This window comes from Pipistrellus kuhlii, unplaced genomic scaffold (assembly GCF_014108245.1).
Source record: "Pipistrellus kuhlii isolate mPipKuh1 unplaced genomic scaffold, mPipKuh1.p scaffold_m20_p_15, whole genome shotgun sequence".
In the NCBI taxonomy this organism is placed as follows: Eukaryota; Metazoa; Chordata; class Mammalia; order Chiroptera; family Vespertilionidae; genus Pipistrellus; species Pipistrellus kuhlii.
The window spans coordinates 33,363,330-33,388,196 of NW_023425460.1; the positions used below are offsets into that span (position 1 = coordinate 33,363,330).

Below are 24,867 nucleotides of genomic sequence, written 5' to 3' on the forward strand. Positions count from 1 at the left end.
TGCCCAGTGTCTCTTTTTATGCTGGCACTTTGAAAGTTCTTATGCTGATTAAATTGACCTTTACAGTGGCTCAGCTAAGAATAGCAACTATAAGACCTGGAAACTCTTAAGGAAAATGTTGTTAGTCCCACAGTTTATGCTGCCACCAAAGAGATGAGATAATTTTTTGCATATGTGCAAAAGGCACGCTGTTCATCCTTTTCCGTTGTAATAAATGTTCTTTCCAGTTCGGTGTTGGTCATTCTTGCTTCTTCTCTGTGCCTGTGCTTTTTGTTGAGTGACCATAGGTGCCCCGTGTCTGGGAGTCGATCACTGTGGTACCAGGGCTTGAAGGCACCTCCCTGTAAACACGAGGATTCCAGTGGTCATTGCCATAGTCCTCCCTGAGGTAAAAGACCTCAGCCTAAAAGCACAAAGTTCATTTATGTGAAGTTTTACCTTTCTAGCATTTTTTGGCCTTGGTGTTTTATGCAGATGAAAACTGCATAAAGGAAGAAGGTATCTTTAAAATGCTCTGAAAACAAACAAATTAATAAAATGCAATCTGATCTTGTCATCTCCTTGCGAGGACTGGTTCCCGCTTATCTAACTTTCCTAACTGCTAGCTAAAGTGCTTTGCTTGTTTCCCTTCCTCAGCCTGTAACGTTCGTTCCTTCCGTCTGTCCCTCTTCCCTGGTTACTAACTTTCCAGCCATCCTGACTATCTCAGTTCCACTTTACCTTCCTCCCAGAAGCTGTTCTGGACCTTTTTATGTGGTTACATTATTATTATTGCTATTATTATTTTCCGGAGACTGCAAGCTTCTCAAGGACAGGGATCATGACATTGTTTAGCCATTTTTCTATTGTGTTGCCCACCTCCAGCTCAGTGCTGATGCAGGTTACTCAGTAAATGTTGAAGAAAGGAAGGTAGACCTGTGTTCCACACTGGGATGCAACACCAGTGTGGAACACAGAAAATCAGTGAGTGAAAGTATGACCTTTTGAGCAAAGAAAGGAGGAGTCCCGTGTTGCCTCTCCTCGCTGCCAAGTAGAAAAGGAAAGATCCTGCTCTCGAAGTCAAAGAGCTGTACAGAACAGGGTCCTTATCTTTTCCACAAAGACACAATGTTGATTTTATTTTATTTGGGGCTTTTATTACATTTATTTAAGCAACTGAAGTGGTAAAAGCAACTGAAAAAGTAGAACTTCAACCAAAGAGGCTCTCCTATATAGTAAAGAGGGAATATGCTAATTGACCACCACACCCTCACAAATATGTCAACCCACAGCCAATAGGGAGAGAATATGCTAATTGACTGCCATGCCCTCAAAGATGGTGGCGCCCAATCCCCTCAGCTCCACTGGGGCAGCAGATGCGTGGCCCGGCCAGGCTCGGCCTGGGCACTGTGCTTATACTGGGAGTGGGGGAGGAGGATAAGGAGACAAGAGCTCCTGTCCATAGGGCGAGTGCAGCTCATTCTCTGGTTCCCCTCTGCAGAAAGGGGTGGGAGGGACAATTACTGGTCACTCCTCAAGAGCTGGCTTGACCAACGTATGTGTGTAAAGTGCTTAAAGATGCTTGGGAGAAAAGCAAAGGATGATCATAAAGGGTGCTGAGAATTTTCCATATTTGAAGTTTCCATTGCATGTTCTCCAGTTCCTTTTCTTATTTTTGTGTCTCTGGACCAGCCAGTGAACTTTCCTATTCTGAAAGAGTTCTAAGTGAATTCAAAGTGCTGTTTGGATGATCTTTCATGCTGACAATCATGGTTCACAAAATAATATTGATATTAAAAGCTCAGAGAAGTTAAGTAACTTACCCACTCTCACACAGTTAATAAGCATGGTGGGCTTAATAAGTTAATAAACTGGGTTTTGAACCCAGGCCTGACCAAATCTTAATCACTTCTGCCTGACAGATCTTGAGCCATGTGAGGTCTGGGAGAGTCCACTGGGTAACCCACTGTTAAGCCATTCTTTACAGGAGAGGGTGGGAAGCACCAGGCGGCATTTGCACACGTCACTGTTCTTTGCTGTCACTATGAATGGGAGGAGACAGATTACAGGAGCTCCTGAGTTGACTCAAGGCTGTTATGTCAGAGGGATGGGTGGTGTGTAGGGTAATAAAGCCTTACTTAGGGTTGAAGGGGACATTAGAAAGCATCTTAATAAGTCTTAGGACCACTGAGGAACTTAACCAAAGTTCTGTTCCTCTGTGGTGGCAGAGCTGGGACCAAACGCCAGGCACTGGATTTTTTTCCTCACACCAGCAAGTCTCTGGAGGAGTTCACCTTGACACGTCTCACTACCCCAATCTTCCTTTTTTTCTTTGCTAAAAGTCCATGAGCCCACTTATATATTCCCATTCCTTAACTGCCCACTGTCTTTCCTTTCTCCTGCAGCAGAAAATGACAATTCCCATAATCAAACCTTCCCAGGCAGCGTGGGGGCTCTGTCTGGGGGCAGAGGAAGGACAGATGAGATATATAGTTAGTGTTGGGAGAGCTCTGTATGGAAGGATGCTGCTTCAGTTCTGCTGTCCCTGGCAAAAAGCGTGGGCTCCTGATTATATCAGGCTTTCTGCCTCGGGAGGGAAGAGCCAGGAGAAAAGCTGACACCAGTCGGTCATGAGGATGCCACTTGTCTAGATTTCAGACATGTTCCATTCCACGCCTCACTTAGGACCAGTTGGCTACTGTGTTCAGAGCCTGGACCTCCTCTGGTACATTTTCCCGAGGCAGAAATATCACTGGATTCTTTAATGTGTCAGGGTATAAACAGCACAGCCTCTATGTGGACTTTTTTGTTGTTGTTGTTTGTGTTTTTAAAAATATATATATTTTTTATTGATTTTTTACAGAGAGGAAGGGAGAGGGATAGAGAGTTAGAAACATCGATGAGAGAGAAAACGTCGACCAGCTGCCTCCTGCACCACCCCCACCAGGGATGTGCCCGCAACCAATGTACATGCCCTTCTCCGGAATCGAACCTGGGACTTTTCAGTCCGCAGACCAACGCTCTATCCACTGAGCCAAACCTGTTTCGGCTATATGGACGTTTTTGAATTGTGCTTTTGTGAGTCAGTGTCAGAAGAACAGTATTTCCAGGCTTGTTAGACTTGGGAGAAGCTTTTTAAAAAAAGTTTGGGGTTTTTGTTTGTTTGTTTGTTTTTTAGAATAAGAGAAAGGAAGAGGGAAAGACAGATAGAAACATCAGTGATGAGAGAGAATCATTAATTGGCTGCCTCCTGCACCATCCCCACTGGGGATCAAGCCTGCAACCCAGGCATGCACTCTGACTGGGAATCAAACTGTGACCTGGATCATAGGTCGACGCTCCAACACTGAGCCATGCCAGCCAGGCTGGGAGAAACTTTTTGATATCCTTATGAAAGCAGCGTCTTACTCTGAAGTCAGAGAGCGTATATTCTAGCAAAAGTGAGCACAGATCTGCTTTCTCCATGTGCTCCAGGCCTCACAGGTGATTGTATTCTGTATATGGTATACACAGGAAGGCAGAGACAGAAGAATTGTTTGCAATATTGTGAAACCCTCATTGTCAGAGTTTACAAATGCCTTTCCCTTGTTTCTTCTCCCTAAACCCCTTTACACGGGGGTGTACGATTCTTTAAAGACCAGGAAACACCTGAGAATGTGTGGTGGAAACCTGCACTGAGCCAGGGATCTGGTTTTTTAGCCCTTCTTATGGCTTCAGGTACCTGTATTGTTGCTCTCTGGCCCCTGTCCCTGTAGAGAGTCACTGGCATGCTTTGTTTATACCCTCGGCCAAGTAGATAGACTAGGAAAGCCAGGTGCAGAGAGCATGAACCGACCATGTGACTTAGGTTTCCACTGGCAGGCCTCTTCCCGGATGTGTGCTGTGGGCAGGGTCAGCCTGAGTACCAGCAAATACAATACTGTGGTTTGAGTTTCTTTGCTGAGTAGGGTTTTTTCCCTTCTTAACTCTGAGCTTTTTGAGGATAGGAACAATGTCTTCTTTATTTATCGTTGCATAGTCCTCTTACCGAGCTCAGTGCTTAGCACAAAACAGTGTTCAGTAAATCCACGTGTCACTTCTTTAGAATAAAGAAATGTTGAAAGCCAGATAGAGCAAGTGATTGATTTACAGGTCTCATCATATACATTGTGGTCCAGAGAATATTTTGGGTTGAAGTTCAGGTTGGCTGGTGGGGTATTTCATATTTAAAGTGTGAAGTGTAAAAAATCTTTTTCACCTCCATTTCCATTCCCCAGTGCTGTGAATAGAATTTGGCAAAAAACGGCTAGATGGTTACCCAGCAGTACCTTTTCTGTAGCTGTCCCAGAGAAGGGACAATATGAATCCTGTATCCGGTCAAGATTACTAAGAGATCATTCAATATGCTAAAAATGATCTAGCAAATTGAATTTGGACTAGGTCACTTGTGCAGGCCACCTCTGAAAAGTGAAGAATTTAGTAGCTGGTTTTTTAGCCTTTGTTTAAATCACAGTGTAATTAACCTTGGAGATCTTGTGTTTTGAAGGGAGGATGGAATGCCTGACTAGATGCTAATCCTAATCTTAGAATCCATACTGTATTAATTATTCCAGGAACTTTCACAGAAAAGCTGGTTTTATTTAAAACCACTGCTAATTACAGGAGAATCATCACCTTGCTACCAGCTGAGTTGAAATAACACTGGAATATACAGTGTTTCTGCTTGGATATAAAGAAAATGACATAACCCTTTCCTGTCTGAGAAGAATTCTGCTCTTTACCAGTCAGCTGTGTGTGCTGAATCCTCCCCCCCCCCCTTTTTTTTAATGTGGACCTTAAAAAAATAATTGATTGGGGGGGGGGGGAGAGAGAGAGAGAGGAAGGAGAGAAACATTGATGTGCCATTCCACTTATTTAAGCATTCATTGGTGGACACTTATATATCCCCTGACTGGGGATCAAACCCACAACCTTAGCACATTGAGGCAATGCTCCATCCAACTGAGCTTCCTGGCCCAGGGCCTCTTCTCCCTTTAATAAACCATTTCCCCTCCCCCCTTAAATTTGCTGTTCTCTCTAATATTTTTTCTTTTTTTTTTCTTTTTTCTTTTTTAAATATATTTTATTGATTTTGTACAGAGAAGAAGGGAGAGTTAGAGAGTTAGAAACATCGATGAGAGTCATCGATCAGCTGCCTCTTGCACACCCCCTACTGGGGATATGCCCGCAACCAAGGTACATGCCCTTGACCGGAATCAAACCCGGGACCCTTCAGTCCCCAAGCCGATGCTCTATCCATTGAGCCAAACCGGTCCCGGCTAATATTTTTTTCTTAACGGAATAAATATTAATACAATCCATTTTGGTGGAGAGTGAGCAGATGACCAGAAAGAGGGGGGATGAGAAGTAATTTAATATGCTAAATTTTATTTGCTTGCTTTATTTATTTATTTATTTATTTATTTATTTATTTATTTTAGGATAAGGAAACCTGTGTGGGTACCAACAATCAGAGCTACATCTGTGACACAGGACACTGCTGTGGACAGTCTCAGTGCTGCAACTACTACTATGAACTCTGGTGTAAGTTCTTGCCTGGAGCTTTCTTGGAGCCCCGGGGTGCTGGTTACTGCCTCTGCTCATTGTCATTGGAAAACTGGGGACTGGTCAGCCTTTTTCTCATTCTCTTGGGAGCAGTGTTGGCAAGTAGAATCAGTTTCCTGGTTCCGTAAGTGATTCCTCCTCTGTAATGGAGGAGGGCTCTGATGTTCTTTAGACATTGGGTGCTAGAGACTGAAGAATATGGTCTGGGCCTTCTTCAGGGGCTGTGATTGCCAGGTCTGCTGCAGAAACTCCTGCCTGGGTTCTCTCTGATGCTCATTTCAGTGTGTGCCGAGCAGTGATAACCTTGGGCCTTTCCATGGGCATCCCAGGCTCCTAAGCTTGCCCTCTTTGTGAAGAGAGGTTTCAGCAGCTAAGCTGCTGTGAATGCCAAGCTGGGCTCTGGGAATGGCTGTAAGTCCATTTTTTAATTTATTTTTTAAATAAGAACCACAAGGTTTCTGGCCAGTGTGGCCAGTGAGTGTTGACCTATGAACCAGGAGTTTGGTTCCCCGTTAGGGCACATGCCCGTTTACGGGTTTGATCCTCAGTAGGGGTCATGTCAGGAGGATTCTCTCTCATCATTGATGTTTCTATCTCCTTCTCCCTTCCTCTCTCTGAAATCAATTAAAAAACAAAACTACAAGATTCTGGAACTCCCCATGGAGCATCAAGGAGCTGCTTCTGTTCCTGAGGTCCCTCTCAAAGGGATAATCTTTCTGTAGCTCCTGCCTGCAGAGCCCTCCTGGAGAGAGGGAGCCCCGTGCTCTCAAGCTGAAGTGTCTGGAGGCTTTTCCAATGCACCAACCTGTTACCGTCAGCTCGTTGCCCTGTGGAGACAGACAGTCCTTGTCTTGCCACTGGTTTGGTTGAAGCCAGGACCGCTTGTACCTTCCAGAGATGCCCAAGGGTGGGGATACTGTTCACTAACTCACTTTGTACTCTGATCTTCGGAGTACTCAGACAAGACACTATCAGATGCTCGAGGAAGAATGGGAGGGTGGGAGAGTCCTTAGGGCAGGTGGCCATCACTGCAGTGGTTCTCACAACTGTCTGCTGAGAGAGGAAATGATAGGCAGTTTCTCCAGATAATTCTAAGCACCCCTAGCTCCCTCCACTTGGAAATGAACTTTGGACTTGTTTGTCAAACCATTCCCTTATTGCCACCAGCACCCCTGTCCCTGTTCCCTCTCTTCTTTTTGAGTTCCTATTCCCCCTACATCAGTGATATGTCAGAAAGCAGCTAGAAGGGCTATGATCTGGAATGGAGAGGAAATCAGACTCTTGGCCGGGAAGACTCCCTCCAAAAGCAAAAGGATCTTGTAGCCAGTGGGAGTGGTTTTTACAAAACAGGACCTCTTTTCACCCTGGTACCTCCCCTTTGAGACTGAGAACCTTTCTGAGGAATCCCAGGTGGGGGTCAAGTGTAGACTCCTCCCCCAAGGAGAAGACAGATTTCAGGATATTCCCCTTTCCCGCAGTCCTCCCACATATCAATATATAAACAGCCACCAAGGAGGCTCAGAATTATTGTCGCTATTTTAGAAGGGGTGGGGCTGAAGGACTTACTGGAGAACACAAAGTGCCAAGCAGGTGGACAGACTCTGTTTAAATGTTTTCAAATGCAGATAACCACAGGGTTCAAATTCTCCCTCCCACCCCTTGTTAAAACAAAAGTCGAAGCCAGGCTGCCAGAAAGCCACAAAGCTGACAGTTTGTTTTTCTGGGGCCTGGCCCAGGCCCGTCATTGCGGAAAGGGCTGAAGTTGATGGCCCCATCTCAGACTGACAGAGCCTCCTGGGCTGCTGGCAAAGCAGGCTCCGTAGCCACCAGAATCGGGTCACCGAAGCCAGGGCAGGGTAGTGGGGTGGCGGGGTGGCGGGACAGGGAGACCCAGATGGCAGGGAGGCTTGAAAAAGCCGGAGGAAGAGCTGCACGAGTGGCCAGTTCTCTCTCCAGTTATGGTCAGCTGGGAAAGGGGAGGCCAGATAGAAACCAGAATCTGAACGAGGAGAAAACCATTATTCCAGTTGGTTCATGCTTTCTAAGTTCTTCAGGCATGGAGACTGTAAAAGCAGAACTTTCCTCTCACCTGTGCTCAGAATGGCTTCTTGGTAAGAGATGCCCAGAGAGTGCCCCACCCCCCTGAGAATCGTTTGGTTTTCCTCCTCATTAGGGTCTTGACCGTCATCTGATGTGTATGGAGAGAGGGTTGAGTGTTGGAATGTGCCGTTTTAGTTCTCATCAAAACTGTACTTTCTGTGGCCTTGAAACCTACTCCCTCTAATTGCCTCTAAACTTTGCCTACAATGTGCAAGTAATGGGCTTTGGGTTATTCTTTTTGTCTCTTTACTTTGGAAGGAAGAAAATATCAGCCAGGAAATCCTTTGCAGAAGGCTTCTAGGGGGAAAATGCCATTTGCACCAACCCTTTTATTTCTGTTGAGCTGAATTTTCCTGTGTGCTGAGGACTGTCACACACACATATGTGCGTGCGTGCGTAGACACACACCCACACACACACTTGCACTTTAACTCATCATTCAATCATGTATTCGTTCAGCAAACCCTTATTTCAGTGGTTCTTGAACTTTGGCAAGCATCTGAATTTCCTGGAGGACTCATTAAAGCACAGTTTTCTGGGCCCTACTCCCGGATATTTTGATTCAATAGGTCTGAGGCCGACCTGAGAATTTGCAATTCTAACAAGTTCCTCCTGAATGCTCTGGCCTCTTCTGTGTTGGAAAATGTGGGCAGATAGAATCCTTGCCTTCAAGAATGCCCTGCAGTAACACACAGCAGAGGGTGGAATGTATTTGCCAGAACTGCTGTGAATGTCCAAAGGAAAGTTTGCTTTGGCTGGATAGGAGTTAGGCAGGCTGGGTGGAAGAAGCAGCATTTGAAGTTGGACTTAAAAGGTGGGTAGATTTAAACACATGGTCAAGGTTAGAATGATTTTCCAGGCAGAGGAACACCATAGGCCGAGGCCCAGTGAGAAAGAACAGAGTATGGATCACATTGTTAATCTTTCCCCTGCGGCTCCACTGGGAAGAAACGGCGATAACATTGGGTGCTAATGTGCATAGAACTCTCCTAGTGCCAGGCACTAAGCTGGTTCCTCATGCACATCGTCTCCTTTCACCTTCGTCCTGTGTCTCTGGACCAGGGGTATGCAGCTGAGTAATAAAGTCAGTGCTCCTCACTCCACAGCCGTCCAAATGCCAAGTGCCAGGATGGAGGGTGATGGGCCCAGGTCCTGGAGGGTCTCGAATGTGCATATTTACTTTCCACCTAAAGATGCAACAAAACCAAACCAAACCAACAACAACAACAACAAAATGAGACCCGGGGAGGCCAGGAACATACTCACGGCCAAACAGCCTGAACCTGGACCTCCCAATTTTCATCTCTGGGCTCTTTCCATTCACCCGGCTCCACTTTCTAGGGAGCGGTCAGAGGAATTTTTGCTCCTACTATAATTTTGGGGAACTTCAATCAGGCATCAATTTTCCCTGGTTGGGGCTTTCATGAGGCACAGGGGAATTTTCCTGAGATGACATCAGACAGATTATTAGCAAATTCAGTTAATGCTGCACATCTTTTCACATTTTAGCCTTTTTCTTAATTTTTAGTTTCTCTTAAGATACTTATTGCTGAGCTGCTCTTAAGGAAGGCCTAGGGCATTTGCCCTGCTGAGCCAAGGAGCTGGGGCCTTCTCGAGGCCCTGACTGGACCCCAGTTCCCTAGCTCTCCAGGCTTCAGAACAAGGGCAGGCTGATCAGTGTAGATGGGTTGGTTTTCCAATGGATTTAGACAAGAATAGAACCTACAAGCAGATTATGGATTAAAAGAGAAATTTAAAACCTTGCCTGTAACAACAACAGGAGTAATAATAAACTGGGGAATTTAAGTTGATACCATGGTTCTGAATACTCTGCATATATTAGCTAATTTTCCTCACAGTGACCAAGTCGTTAGAGAGCATCATTCTCCCCATATTACAGATGAGGGAAGTAAAAAAATGATCGGCCACAAAGCTAGGAAATGGCTTTGTGCGCTGGGATTTGTACCCCGGTTGTCTGCCTCTTTTCTGTTTGCAGTCATGCTTATAGGAAACTTGTCCAGTCTTTGAGATCAAGTTGCAAGTCCGCTGAAGTCATTTCCCAAATTCAGGCCTTTTCCCAGTGGTAGTGGCAGGAGCTCCTTCTGAGAGGTGTAAGGAGCGCAGGGGGTCACGTACCATCCCGAAAGAGGAGAGCTAATTTCCAGTATGCTGTGGCTTCTAAGGAGGAATTTCCTGCCATTTGGGGAGTGGTGTTTTCTCAAGTTTATTGTGAACTCTGGGGCACGTGACTCTGTGCGAACATTGGACTCTGATTGTTTTTAAAAGCATGTTTCCATTTTGCTTAGCATGACATATGCCCCCTACCATGAGGTCACAGGTTTCAAAGTCGTCATTGAGGGATTTAATCACTGGGTAGGTATGTGTCTTTCACTGTGTCACTTTCATTAAGTTTTCCTTTCTTAAGCTCTTCCTTGTTTGTGAAATCTAGCAAAGAGATCAAAAGTTGGCACAACTCCATTAAGAATTAGTCTGGATATTCCCCCTTGAAAGTTGATAGGACACTGCTTTGACTAGAACGGCTCCCAGGAGGATCCGTTTTGTGAGGGTCAGACAAGAATGCCTTCCACCTTCCATTAAATGGATGCCTTCTGCCTTCCATTAAGTGGGATCAGCTCATTCGAGGTCTTTTCTGGACCTTTACTATAATAATACTATGTCATCACACGTACCACTAGACTCATTTTGCTCCCCACTTTAGTTTTCCCATAGTTTTCATTCACACAGTAATCCAGTTGTCCTTTTCTTTCCCCAGTCCCCTTGACTTGCTTAATTTTTCCTTTTTTTTTTTTTTTAAAGGCCCTCTTTTTCTTTTATATTTATAGTTCAGTGGATCGCAGCCTTTTTCTGGATCAAGGATCTGCTTATGAATCTGATTAGTCTGCCCTAGCTTGTTTGGCTCAGTGGATAGAGTATCGGCCTGCAAACTGAAGGGGCTCAGGTTTGATTCCAGTCAGGCACATACTTTAGTTGTAGGCTCAATCCTTAGCTCATGGTACATGCAGGAGGCAACCAGTCGATGTATCTGTCTCACATTGATGTTTTTCTCTCTGTGTGTCTCTCCGTCTCCTTTTCACTCTCTCTAAAAATCAATGGGGTGGGGGAGAGGAGGATCTGCTGGACCCTTTAACCCTTTGTAAGCCATAAATGTCTATAGACACAGTGGGGATGGTTTCTGTTATGGATGTGTGGCAGTTAACTGGCTAAATACTCTCTCTCACCTGAAAAGCCTATAAATTCATTGCATCGGTCAGTCTAGGTTATGCTGCAGTAACAAACAAGTTCAAACTCCTAGCGGGTTAAAACAACAGGTTTACTTCTCACACTATAGTATGTGTGTGTCGCAGATTGGTTGGGAGCTTTGTGCTCACTTCATCATCCTCTAGGACCAGACAGACCCTAAAGTCACTTTCTTGAATGTTGCCAATTGCCATGGCAGAAGGAAAACTCTTGGAGAGTCTCACGTCAGCAAGAAGTATCCTGGCCTCTAAAAGATGTGTCATTTCTAATACGAATTCATTAGTTAAAGCCAGTCCCAGTGCCTCATTCAATCAGAAAGGGACCAAGAAGTTCAACCTACCCATGTGCCAAGAGCAGGGGAAACCAGAAATATCTGGCCAGTGTGAAAACCAATGCAGGAGATTTTTCCTATTAAAAGCAATGTTTTTTGTTTTTGTTTTGTGTGTGTGTGTGTTTAAGCATGTTTAAAAGCTGAGAACTACTGCCTTAGATCATGAATTTTGTGGCATGAATGTTAAAAATTGTTTTACCTTTTGGTAAGAAACTACAAAAAATGACTAGAAGTAAAAAATAATAGAGTTAAATGTTGATTCACTAATGCAGGGGAAGGGAATGTCCAGCCCCAGGGCCATGTAAGGCCCACGAAACCATCTGGGTTGGCCCTGCCACGGCATTAGCGGTGAGTTAATTAAATGACCAAATACAGCAGGCTAATTTCTAAGTTGATAATTTTGTATGGCCCACGAATGATGTAATAAATACCCAAATGGCCCTTGGCAGGAAAAAGGTTCCCCACCCCTGATCTAATGGAAGAATGTATTTTATAAATTATCAAGTAACACAGAAATATGAAGGTTATGCTGGAAAATAAGAGAAATGTAGATAATATAGAGAGTTCAGCCCAGAGTCTTTGTGATTTTTAAATACATTGGTAGTCAGGCTCTTCAGCAGAATGCACTGTGCTTATTTGTGGAGCCTTTCTCCAATGCAGTCCCGCCTAAGAGGCTGGAGGTAACTAGATCGACCTGGAGGCGATGTTATAGGATGGCAGCAGGTAGCCAGTTCTCTTCAGAGCTCCTTTCTGGCCTCAACACATCCTCCGGGCTCCGCTAACAGTGTCTGTCTAGTCTTCAGTCATCCAGCAACAGGAGAGAAATGTAAGTTGAATAAGCAAATGTCAGTAGTGAATCTGGGAAGGGAAAGAAGACTTCTGAGTTCAAATTAAGTTTATGTTCTCTGGTTGGGAATGAGGTTTTTCTGTCTGCTATTGGGGAAATGGGGGAAAATTCCTCCGCCCATTGCCCTCCGCCTGTTCTCTTGCCAGGGCCGTGCAGAAAGTTCCATTGAACATGTACCACAAGCAGTTAGGTGCCACACAGCTTGCCAGAGCCTGGCGGCTGTGCTGCCTTGCCATCACCCTGTAAGGCTGGCTCTGTGGGGAGATTTAGTGGGGACACAACTGGGGAACGGAAAGAGCTGTTGCCAGAGGCCACACCCTAAATGTCAGTGGGATCTTTTAGAATAGTGTGTTTTGGTACAAACAGGAAAAAAAAATAAAAAAATCAGGATTCTATTCATTTATAGGTCTGTCTGTAGGGAGAGTAAGCCTAAAAAAACATGATGTTAGCTCATTCTGGCAAGAAGTACATGTGGAAATACTTAACAGATTCTAAACAGATTTATAATTATAAAGCAGATGATAAAAACTAGATGTAGCATTTGTAATGGAAAAAAATCTGAAGTTATTCAGAATAGGCAATAAATGAACAGTAATGTAATCTATTCTCATTTAATAACAGTTTACCTACAAATTGTTCCTCAGATAAAATTTTTTAAAATATGTTTTTATTGATATCAGAGGGGGAGATAGATGGACACGTCAATAATGAGGGTCATTGATTGGCTTTCTCCTGTATGGCCCCCTCCCCAGGCTTGTGCCCTTGACTGGAATTAAACCTGAGACCCTTCACTCCGCAGGCTGATGCTTTATATCCACTAAGCCAGATCGACTAGGGCCAGATCCATTTTTTAATTTCTAAGAAGTACATTCACCTTAGAAAAATTAGGAAATGTAGATAAGCAGAAAATGAAGGAGCTGTTACCAGAAATATGCCCTGATATCCAGGAATAACCTTGGGATTAACTTCCTGATCATTCCTAAATGTTTAGGTAGACTTTTTTTAAAGCAAAAATTGGGATCATATTTTATACTGTTTTGTAATCTGCTTTTTAATTTAATACTAGAGGCCCAATGCGCGAAATTCATGCACTGGGGCAGGGGGGCGGTCCTTCAGCCCTATGATTGATCACCCCTCAGAGGGAGGCCCTATCCACTGCCGCCAGCTGGGTAGCCTGGCCTCCCTCTTTGGGGCAGTCACAGAGCACCCTGGCTGGTGACCTGGGCCTCCCTCAGCGGCACAATCATGGAGTGATGGCAGGAGCCCTCCGACCAATCGCATCGCAGCCACCTTGGCAGTGGCAGTCAGTGAGCAGTTTAGCCCACTTGACAGTCCCCACCCACCCCAGCCTTCTGCACACGCAGCCTGGTGTTCAGTCATGTGTTTGGTTGTTTTGGATGTTACGGACCCTGGCTCTTTATATATTAGGATTAGAAACATCTTTAAAAAAACAGTATCTATGAATAATTTTTTAAAAAAATATATTTTATTGATTTTACACAGAGAGGAATTGAGAGGGATAGAGAGTTAGAAACGTCGATGAGAGAGAAATATCTACCAGCTGCCTCTTGCACACCCCCCACTGGGGATGTGCCTGCAACCAAGGTACGTGCCCTTAACCGGAATCAAACCCGGGACCTTTCAGTCCACAGGCCGATGCTCTATCCACTGAGCCAAACCGGTTTCAGCTCTATGAATAATTTTTAATGACACCTGTCATTTCATTTTATGAATATATTCCCAGAGTAATTTGAAAGTCCATCCAAAAATATATTAATTTTAAAAATAAAAACCTGCAAAAATAAAATTAATCACAGATATATTAAGTTTTCATTTACTTCGTTTTGATTTTTATAATTTGAAAGAAGAAAATAATTGGGGGGGAGAATTAAAATTTGTCATAATCTCACTACTTAAAGATAGGTCACTTTTTTTGTGTGTTTTTTTCATTCCAGTTCCCCCATGTGTATATATATTTTAAAACAAAATTGCTCATTAATTAAAAAAAATTTAGGAAGCTTTTTTTGTATGCATTTGAAAATTGAAGAGGGGCAACTAAAAACCAGTGGGAAATGGGAAGTGAGAAGAAATGAGAAGAAATAATGCACCCGGAGAAAAGAGGGCTGTGGGCCTTCTCCCCTGTTCCTCTGCTCCTCTCTGGGACAGGGTGGAAGGAGGGGAGGCTGCTCAGGGCCCTGAGTCTAATGCAGCTGCAGGCCAAAGGGAGGTGGGAGTGGATTGTGTGATAGGAGATGGAATTGTACCGGATTATATCAAGAGCTGAGGAAGTCATTTGCACTCCCTAGGGAAGAGATGGACCTGAGGCAATTAGAATTTTCCACTTCTAACTTTAGGGATTCTTACATTATGGAGGGTACTGGTAAAGAAAAGCCCCAAGTCCTTTTGATGATACTAGGAAGACCCTAAGAATTGCTTTATCAGGCAGTCCCTCCCAGGCCCCTTTGTAGTTAATCAGCTGAGCTGTGGCGATTTTGGGAGGCTCTTTGCTTTTGGTGAGTAGCCTGGTATCAGCAGCAAAAGTAAGCCTGGAGCTGTCCTAATGGGAGAAGATAGACACTAAGAGAAGCTAGAGCATGTTCTCAGAGATCTCTCTTTAAAAAATGTTTTTATTGATTTCAGAGAGGATGAGAGACAGAAACATCGATGGTGAGAGAGAATCATTGATCGGCTGCTCTCCGTACACCCCACACTGGGGATCAAAACCCAGGCATGTGCCCTGACAGGGAATTGAACCGTGACCTCCTGGTTCATGGGTTGATGCTCAACCACTGAGCAACACTGGCTGGGCTCTCAGAGGTCTCCTAACAGAGGAAAAGTACACTGTCCTAAAAGGGGAGCATATATAATGCCCATCAAACCAAAAATACGGGAGGACCAGTGGGCTGGAGAGTTGCCTTGGCACTCTGCCCTTCCCCCGAGGTCCCTGGAGGCCCCCCAGACTGAGTGGCCTCCTTTACTGTCATTCTTACAATCCTGCCCTCTTCCGTCCCACATGTCTTTCACTTCGGCACAAATATTTATGAAAATGGAATGCAGGTTCTAAATGTGAATTCGCTGAGTGAGGCCTAACAGTTCCAGCGCTGACCAGGTGGGCACTGCTGAGAGCTGCCCTCCGGCTGGTGTTCACTATGTCCCTGCCTCTCTATCTTGCTTTCCCACCCCCAGGGTTCTGGCTGGTGTGGACCATCATCATCATCCTGAGCTGCTGCTGTGTCTGCCACCACCGCCGAGCCAAGCACCGCCTTCAGGCCCAGCAGCGGCAGCATGAAATCAACCTGATTGCCTACCGGGAAGCCCACAATTACTCAACGCTGCCATTTTACTTCAGTACGTACCCCAAAGGCCCCCAACCCCACCCTCGGGAGCCCAGGACACACAGACTGTGTGTATTGGTGGCCAGGGCTCCAATGGGCCCCGGGGGTTTGCCTCCTTGCCAAGCACGGAGCAGGGCTTTGAAAGTACAGGAGAAGGGGGCAGTCACATCAGCACAGAGCAGCCACTGCTAGGGGTGCGCTGGGCCATTCCACACCTACGCTGTCTGGGTTCTGACCAGGTCTCTCTGCTTCTTTGGCAGATTTTTTTTAGGCAGGTAGTTGGATGATGGATGATGTGAGTTGAGATTTAGTTTACTAAATCATGCTGAGCAGAGGCTGCCATGAAAGAGACAGGTGTGTGTGGAGGTGACATTTCTGAGAATCAAGAAACTCGGTGACTCACTAAAGGGCACTCACCTGACCTCTGGGCCTCCATACATAGGCCCTCTCAATCAGTGGAGGCCTGGCTAGGCAGCTTGTCCAAAGCCATTTTGCAGTATGTTCTATAGAAAAAAATGATCACAAATGTGAAATTTCACATCTAGAAGGGTTAAGTGCTTAATACAGAGCCTGGCATGTAGTAAGTGCTCAATAAACGCTAACAGTTACAATCAGATCATCAGTGCCTCAAAGCATTCAGCACAGGGAAAAGATAACTCACCTGGCATGTTCTTACTAAGTCTTGGATGACAGGCCCTCACCCTTCACTGGTAAGCCATCCCCTCTTGATCTGAGTCAAGATGAGGTTTGGTTTGTCTTTCCAGACCACCTCCAGCCACACAAGAGTGAGAGACAACACAGATTTACAACCTCCCAGAATAAGGCCCTCTTCATAATATACATCTGGAAGGGTGAGGGAAGAAAAAAGTGGTCAGAGTCCTAAGTTAGGGTCCCTGACCCCGAGGCCTAATGGGGCATAAGCGGAGGACAGTCTGACCGTGAAACAGGAGACGTGCCTGCATGTGAAGCAGGTCCATTCCAGACAGAAATGATCTCTTGGCCATCCACCACATTTTCCTAACCCTCTGCCTTCGCTCCAGACCATACAGGCAGAAATCTTTGCCTATGAAGCAGCTTTAGGGGTTCTCAGGTTTCAAGAGGCTAGCTTAGGTGACTCCCACAGCCCTCTGCCCTGCCCACAACCAAGAGCTGTAGCTGTCATTCGGTGGGTATGCTGGGGTGGGAAGAGACAAATGCGGAATGTCTCTGTCCTAGAACAATTGCCAATGCAATAACTTCTCCTCCCTGCCTCCCCATTTTAGGGTTTTTGCCAAACTATTTACTACCTCCTTATGAGGAAGTGGTGAACCGACCTCCAACTCCTCCCCCACCATACAGTGCCTTCCAACTACAGCAGCAGCAGCTGTCTGCACAGTGCGGCCCTGCAGGCGGCAGCCCCCCAGGTGCTGATCCCGCCAGGGGCTCCCAGGGCGCCCAGAGCAGCCCCTTGTCAGGGTCCAGCAGAAGCAGCACAAGACCCCCGAGCATCATCGCTGACCCTGAGCCCTCCACCATCGACATGCCAGCCGACCCAGCAGCCACCAAAGTCCCTGGAATGGAGCCCAGCGGCTCTGTGGCTGACCTGGGGGAGCTGGCCCCCGGGGCCTTCATGGACAAGGATTCCGAATGTAAGGAGGAGCTGCTGAAAGATTACAGCTGCGAGCAGGGTGGCGCCCTCCCCGACAGCAGGGACAAGACGCCTGGCAGACATCGCCGCTTCACGGGGGACTCGGGCATCGAGGTGTGTGTGTGCAACCGGGGCCACCACGACGACAGCCTCAAAGAGTTCAGCGCCCTCATCGACGACGCTCTGGACGGGCCCCTGGAATTCTGCGACAGCTGCCACGTGCGGCCCCCGGGTGACGAGGAAGAAGGGCTGTGCCCGCCCTCCGCCGAGCAGGCCCGAGATCTTGGGCATCCCCACCTGCCCCGGCCACCGGCGTGCCTGCTGCTGAACACCATCAATGAGCAGGACTCCCCGAACTCCCAGAGCAGCAGCTCCCCCAGCTAGAGCAGGCCTTGCCCGGATCTGAGAACTTGGCAAAGCAACCAGGGTAGGGGAGAACCACGAGAGAAGCATTAAGTGACTTTCCAAGAAAGTGGTACAGCCACTTGGTCTTTTTTTTTTTTTTTCCTCTTTTTTTTTCCTTCCTTCTTTTCTCCCTCCCCTTCCCCCTCCTTTGTTTCTGCATTTTCCTACATCTCCAGGTACAGTTTGGGGCGTGGATGCCCCGCCCCCCATAGAAGCACAGTATTGTGGAGGGCTGAGAAGTTGGTTCTGTGACTCATTCCTCATTCCCCACCCATCTCCTTTTTTTCCTTCTCAAGTCATATTTCACTACCTGCCTGGTCGGAGGTACTGTGTGTTTAAGAAGTCCCCAAGGAAGTCACCCTGAGGTGACTCTTGGTGATGGAGTGGATTTTTGCTCTGGTATTCGTGTAAGAGAACCTTGCTGTGTCCGTCGGGAGAGGCAGCAGGTCTCAGCCCTGGGTGAAGGAAGCCTGCAGAGACCCAGGGGTTGTCATCCCTCGATGCCAGTGTCTGCAGAGCTGGACTTGGCCCAGTCCTGTGGGAGGGTGAGGGCTGATGGGTTGCTGGTGGTAGTAGGTAGGTAAGGGTTTGTTGCATTCCCAAATTCCAGGTGATGAGATCGATGCCTCACTTCATCCCTGCCCAGCACGTTCTGGCTGGCTGCAGACTGGTGCAGGCGGAGAACTTTATACTGCCTTCTCTTTGTATTTTTTTTTTTTTTAATAGAAAAAGAACAAAAGCGAGCTGAAAACAAGAGCTTTACCAGAGGGCAGGCAAGAATTCTATTCTGGAAAAGGGAAGTCTGCGGCTCTTTCTCAAGCTGGCCTTCAAAGAGCCAGAGGAGTTGTTCTGTGTAGCGGCTTGGGCGGAGGCTGTCTCCGGACCTTCTGTGGGTGCACAGGCAGCCCTGAGCCACAGTGGTGGGTAGAGGGGCAGCCTTCTGCATCTCTGCCCTTTGGTCTGTGCCCACAGGTAGCCAGGGCCCGCCCCCAACCCAAGCATGCAGTCTTTGGGCCTGTACGTCTCACTGTTCTCTGAACAAACGAGGCTGTGGTGCTTAGCAAGGGCAGCCCTACAGGCCGGTTCTCACACAGTATTTTCTCTTGATTCTGAATAAGTTTGTTGTTGTTTTAACTAACCACTTGGGGGGGAAATTGCCTTGGTTATCTGTGGTTTTCATGCCCCCCTCCCCTTGTGAGTGGGGTAACCAGTCGTAGCCTATGTAAAGAGTCTGAGTGGCCCCAGGAGGGGGTGGAGGAGCCGGAGGAGCCGTCCAGAAGGATCGCGGGATCCTTGTCACTGCAGTTTGGCTTCAGATAACCAGTGGAGCTTTGATGGGAAGAATCTGAATGGAGAAAACAAGCAGCCGAAACTAACATTCCCTGCTCTGCCCTGTTCATTGGAAGAGTTTGGTTCTTCCCCCACTCTTGAACGATGACATTTAGACTAGGCATTGACCTTTTGATAAGAAAGGGAAAAAATATAGACATATACAAAAATAGACAAATCCAAGGCTGTGAGGTGAATGAGTGTCTGTGTTTGGAATCCACGAAACCAAAATCTGTGTTGAACAAAGTGAAGTCCGTATACAATGACTTTTTGGATAACCTGTGTGTGTGTGTGTGTGTGCGTGCGTGTGTGTTGTGTATGAGCCCCCAACCCTGTTTTCCTGTGAATATACTTTGACTGGCAGCCATTCTGTTCCCATTTATCACGTGTTCGGAGCAGATATGGCCCTCTCAAGGTAATTTATTTTACGCATTTACTGTTTACTGAACAATTGTCTGACTGTGTACTCGGGTGTATTCAGCAGCATTGTCGACGGCAGTCCCGTGTTTGCCAGAAATACTGTCCTCAAAGTAGAGGTTTTCCTCTACCCATCACTGCAATTTGCACATTGCTCCGCGGACATGCGGAGGCCTGTGTTCTGTTCCCTGTAAATGGAATCGTGCTCTGAACCTGTCTGCCTCCCTCGGCTGCTCCCGGCCCTCGGTATCAGCCCCCTGGGGGGTGTTCACAACCACTCGGCGCAGAAGGTGAAGGTGGAACTCCAGACCGAAGGCTTAATTGGATCTTCAGGGACAAGCTTGGACTAGCTGTGGCCCAGACGTCAGCTCTGCCCAGAATTGCCAGGAGGTCTGGCAGACACCGCAGGGCTTACCTTCCTATGCCGAGGTCCAGCTCATGTCAGCAAGCCGGTGCGTGGCGAGAGTGGGCGGGAGTGCGTCAGCAGCCCTCAGATGCCTTGCCTTCCACAGTTAAAAAGAAAAAATCCCAAACAACTCACTGAAGTGTCTCCAAGAACATCAAGTTTTACCAAAATGAGTCTGCCTTCAGTTCACTGATCAAATGGATAAATTCTGGCCCTCTCATGTTTCCTGCCCCGTTAGAGGGGGGAACTGGTCTGTGTGTGAAGCTTCACTGCGGCGTCCCACCCTAAGGCAGGAGTCTGGGATAATGGAACCCGGAGCGGGGCTTGATTCCAGCAGTCACAGTCTGTCCCTGCTCCAGGAGGCTGCCCTGCATGCAAAGGGAAGGGAAACTGGGAGTTGAAGGACTGGTTAGGGGGCCAGGGAGATTTGGTGGAGTCTGGTTTTCCAGGTGAAGGAGAAGGAAGGGGTTGGTCGAGGGTTTGGTGCTACAGTCAGAAGATTTGCAAATGCTAACACATTCCTGTGTGCGGCACATCACCATTTGTCAGTTATGTGAATTTGTGTATTTTAAGCAATAAGATTCAGCTGGTCAGACCTTTCTGGGCAGTCTCGGTGACGCATTTCCTGTGCTGTGATTGTTCTGAAGACAGAGTGGCTCTAACCACTGTGAGAAGCCCAAATAAAATCAATCCCAAAAAGTCCCAGCGCGCTTTTTTTCTTGAAACACTTTGTTCCTTTTTCCTCTACTTCAGACTTCAGGGAGTCGTGCCTGGAGATTGCTAACCACCAGCGCGTTTCCCTCCTCCACACACAGGCTGAGAGGCGCCCTGCAGTTGAGGACAGGCTCCCAGGCCAGGCAGAAACTGCAGGGCCAAGAGCAGGCCGGGGGACGCTGCTGCTGAGGCCAGGCTTTGTGCTGAGGAGTTTCCCTGAAACCCTTCTTCTGCCAAAGGGTACCTGTCTGATGTTTGAATACTTTGCAAAGTTCCACAAACAGATTAAAATCAGACCCCCGAAAAGCAGACCCTAGTTTTGTCAGATACCTCGAACCTAAAACATGATCTTCAAAAGGAAACAAGTACTCTGAAATCTGTTAATGCTATGATAGCAATGTGAATGGCCTTGGAATTGACTATGCAAAATATGTCTTAGTGATTCTTCCACTTGGTGCCCAACACTGTGCCAGATACTAAGGAGAATGCGAAAGCAGTATGTAAGTCGGGCCCATGCCCTCTGGAAGTTAAATTATACTTGGGAAGACAAAACCATACCCATGTGAAAATAGGTAACAATATGAGGTGGATTGAGGTGAATGAATGTTACAGATTCAGAGAACCCCAAGGAGTCGTGGGAGGTAGTTTGAGGCAGGGAACTCAGAACTGATTTTTAAGCTGTGGGGGAGCCATTGATGTGCCAACATCTGTCACCTTGGGACAGGGATTATTCCCGAGACTCACGGTTACTACTTTCTAAAGACTACTATTACATTTTTTCAGATGTTGAGTTCTTGCTCAAAAGGAAGGAACAGACCAACCCAGCAAGACGTTTTGGGCAGCCTACAGGTGGGCAAAGCAAGGTGATGTGGAACCCTCCCTGAAGGGGTTCCTGTCTCCCCAAGGGGAGCAGTCACTAGTGGGGGTGCTGGCAGAGAGCAGAGCGTTCTGTCCTAGTCTTGGAGTTTACCCTGCGGTCAGCATTATTGTTTCTAAGAGCCCAGGGTAAGCCAGACATGTCCCTGCCACCATTTTGACCCTCAGCTAGAAGTCCCTGCCCTGGTCCTTCAGTGACTCAAGTGGGATGGTGGCTGCCTACTTCCTTCTGAACGGTTGGGCTCCTCCAAGTATTCCCAGGGGAGCCACGATTGCATCTGGAGACAGTCGAGCTCTAACCCCAGGGAAGACGTGGGAAGTACATCATTCTTGTCTTTAATCAAATGTCTGAGTGACAGGAAAACTAACATACAACTCAGAGGTGTGCATATATACCCTTGTTGCCTAGGTCTGCAGCCTGCCCCCATCACTGCACACCAGCCTCCTGGTCACTGAGTTCCTTTGCCAGGTGACCAAGTTCAAGTGGAGACAGTACCAATGCCCTAGAGCACAAAGTAGGGTAGCTTTGATGAATTCGAATTTCAGGAAATTCCCCATTCTCCACTTTGCTCAGTTTTAGGGGGAGGGCAAAAATGGCTTCACTCAGGAGAAGGAGTGGGAAGTGGTTTGGCTGATTGTTGACCTAACCTGCTGGAAACCTGCTTCCGGCTGAGCCTACTGCAGAGGGCAGTGGGTCCTGGGAGGTGTTTGAGGTGTTTGGGATACGGTTTCCACTCTGTGGGTGAATGGCGTTAATTTAAGAATTGAGCATTTATTGAGCACCTACCGTGTGCTAGGCATTGGGAATGCAGATGTGCTCTAGACCTGTATCTCTAGAAGACCTAATGGTCTAGAGAGGAAGAAAGGCACGTAAACAGTTTCAGTGGCACATGGGAAATAGCATGTGGTGCACCGGACACTGGAGGAGTATGTGCCCACCTGGGCCTTCAAGACAGCCTTCCTGGAACAGACCTGAACTGGTCTTACCAGGTGAAGAAAGTATAAAGGGAATTCCAGGCAAATGTTCAGTCTGTAGATATTGAGTGCCCACTATGTGCCAGGTGCTGAAAAGTACAAAAACACACACAAAACAGTAGATCTAAAACAGGAGAGTGTGGGTGTTATTCTAAAGCTGGGAGCAGCCCTAGCTGGTTTGGCTCAGTGGATAGAGTGTCGATCTGCAGACTGAAGGGTCCCGGGTTTGATTCCAGTCAAGGGCACATGCCCGGGTTTCGGGCTTAATCCTCAGTAGGGTGCATGCAGGAGGCAGCCGGTCAGTGATTCTCTCATCATTGATGTTTCTGTCTCTCCCTCTTCCTTTCTGAAATCAATAAAAACGTATTTTTTTTTTTTTTTTTTTTTTAAGCTAGGAGCAATTTAACCTTTCTAGATAATTGCATTCTGGGAAGTGACAGGAGATGAAGCTGGAGAGGTAAGCTGGTAATGAAAATAATTTAACTTGTCCATTGTTTCATTTATTGACTTGACACAATGCTGGGTCTTGTGTAAGCATCTTACCTACTTTTTTAAATTTCAGCCTCAAAATAGCCCTCTGAGGTATGGACTAAATTATTCCTGCTTGATTAATGGGATTCAGAGTTGTTGACTCACTTGTCCAAGATCACACAGCTAAGTGATAGTCAGGATCTGAACCTAAATCAGTTGACTCCAAAGCTCAGGCAATCCACTAGTCAGTGCAACCATTGCAATGTTGGTGTCACGTGAAGAACTCGTCTTTTCAAAGGTGTACTGAACAGGAGTAGCATGGTGAAGGTGAACCAGACACCAGTGCCCTAAAGCCTACTTTATCCCTTTTTCTCCTCCCCCTTTCCTTATCATAAGCCCTCAGAGGCCCCCACGCCCAGCCAGGCTCCACCAGCGGAGCCCCTCGGTGCCGCAATGGCCTCCTGCCTGGGACAGCGGTGGTGCCTGCTGCAGATCACTCTTCACTACCACGGGGAGGTGTCACCTCTTGGAAACACCGTACAATTGTCAGAGTTTAAGCTCTGGGTCTTCGTGGCTTTCCCTTGCAAGAGTGTTTTGGTCTTCCTCTGAGGACATAAAGAGCTTTGGGTGGCTTGTGAGGGGGAGAGGAGGATGTTTGATCTGAAGTCGCTCCTCACTGCACAACTCGCCAAGAAGTCTCAAGAAACCAGCCCTGGAAAATGTAACAAACCACCGTCCGTGTGGGAGCCATGGAAAGCCTGTCTCTGGGCTCTCCGCCCTCTCCCCCACTGCCGGAGGAAGGGCCTGGAGGTCCTGTCCTGATGGACCATCTGGACACCCTGCTCCTTCTGACCAAGCCCGTGTCCTTTGGGAGGTTTGTATAAAACCCTTAGGGAAGGACTTGCTTTGTGGATCTGGACATAGGCAGTGACAATGAAGGCAGTGTTTATTGAGGCACCGACACTGAGGGTGATACACCTCAGCCCCCCATGTTACAGATGAGAAAACTGAGGTTTTAGAAGTCCAAGTAAGTTGCCCATGGTCATTTGGTCTGTAAATGACAACACCGAACTTGCCTCCACAGCCTGACTTCTTACCTTCTGTAACTCCGGTTGGTGTGGAACTCTCCTGCTCACACAGCCCTTTCTGCTTTTCATCCTCACCAGAGCCTCAGATAATGGGCAGCACAGGTGGTAAGTTGCCCCACTGGACAGCTGAGGAAAGTAGGGTTCAAAAAGCTAGCAATGGGCCTAAGATCCAGGGCTAGGAAAACCAGAGAGTCTGGGGACTAGAACCTGGGTGACCAGGTCCTCGGTGCGCTCTCCACCCCACTCTGCAATGGGCTTCCTGTCCTATAAAGTTGGGTGTTTATACCCATAAGTATGACTGGTGAGAAGACTCCTCATTTGCTTCAGGTTTTGTGGCCACAAGGGGCCGACCAGAACAGTCATGTACTCTCATCACCCACACTGCACACCTAGGTGACCAGGGAAGAGGTCCTCCCCTCAGACCGGAAGCTGCTCTTCTAAAGGACAGGGCAGCTCATTTCTCCTAGGGGGGCCAACTCTTAGCTCACAAGAGCTGGTATTAAATTTTCAGGAACTTTACGAGCTGTAGTAAATGGTATTTACTATCCTATATAATAAAGATGTAATACGCAAATGGTTGTTACACCGTGAAGCATAACAACCAGATCATGGATCATCAGGAGGGTGGGGCAGCGAGCTACAGGAGGGGACAGGGCAGCAAGTTATGAGGGGAGCAGGGGAGAGGGACAGGAGGAGCTATAGGAGGGCAGGGCAGCGGGCAGATAGCTACTGGAGGGTGGCAGTGAGCTACTGGTGCACGGGTGATAAATAAAAACTGTGCATCTATTCCCAACTCTCTGGTCCGTGACATCACATTGGTGGCTTGAAATTGGTCATGATGGGGTGTCCACATGTAACCAGCACACATGACACATCAGGGTTATTCCTCACCACCAGCCCCAGAGCACTGGTTTTGTTCAGTGTCTGTCTATCATCACATCACTGGTTAAGAGCAGTCCGAGGCTGGAAAAGTGACTGCCTGAGTTATTGGCAAAGACCTTCCAGCTTACCCAAAGATCTGGGCTTCCTTCTGCACAAGGAGATGGAGTCTGTTTATCACTGGACCAATTAGCCAGGTAAACTTAGAGCATCTAATTCGGTCCTCTTGTGTGTCTAACCTATTTGC

General features: G+C 47.1%; 1 protein-coding gene across 5 annotated transcripts in view; it reads left to right on the forward strand.

Annotated features, from left to right (window-relative positions):
• WBP1L (WW domain binding protein 1 like) overlaps positions 1-17,525 on the forward strand; it is a 53,885-nt gene extending 36,360 nt beyond the window's left edge. For 4 of the 5 annotated variants that reach the window (XM_045582051.1, XM_036437922.1, XM_036437923.1 and 1 more), the window contains 3 exons: positions 5,439-5,541; positions 15,285-15,446; positions 16,696-17,525. In XM_045582051.1, the coding sequence (XP_045438007.1) occupies positions 5,439-5,541; positions 15,285-15,446; positions 16,696-17,444 (1,014 nt within the window). In that variant the 3' untranslated portion in view covers positions 17,445-17,525. The remainder of the gene's footprint in view (positions 1-5,438; positions 5,542-15,284; positions 15,447-16,695) is intronic. The other variant, XM_036437921.1, reaches the window with a different exon arrangement.
• The last annotated feature ends 7,342 nt before the right edge of the window (positions 17,526-24,867 follow it).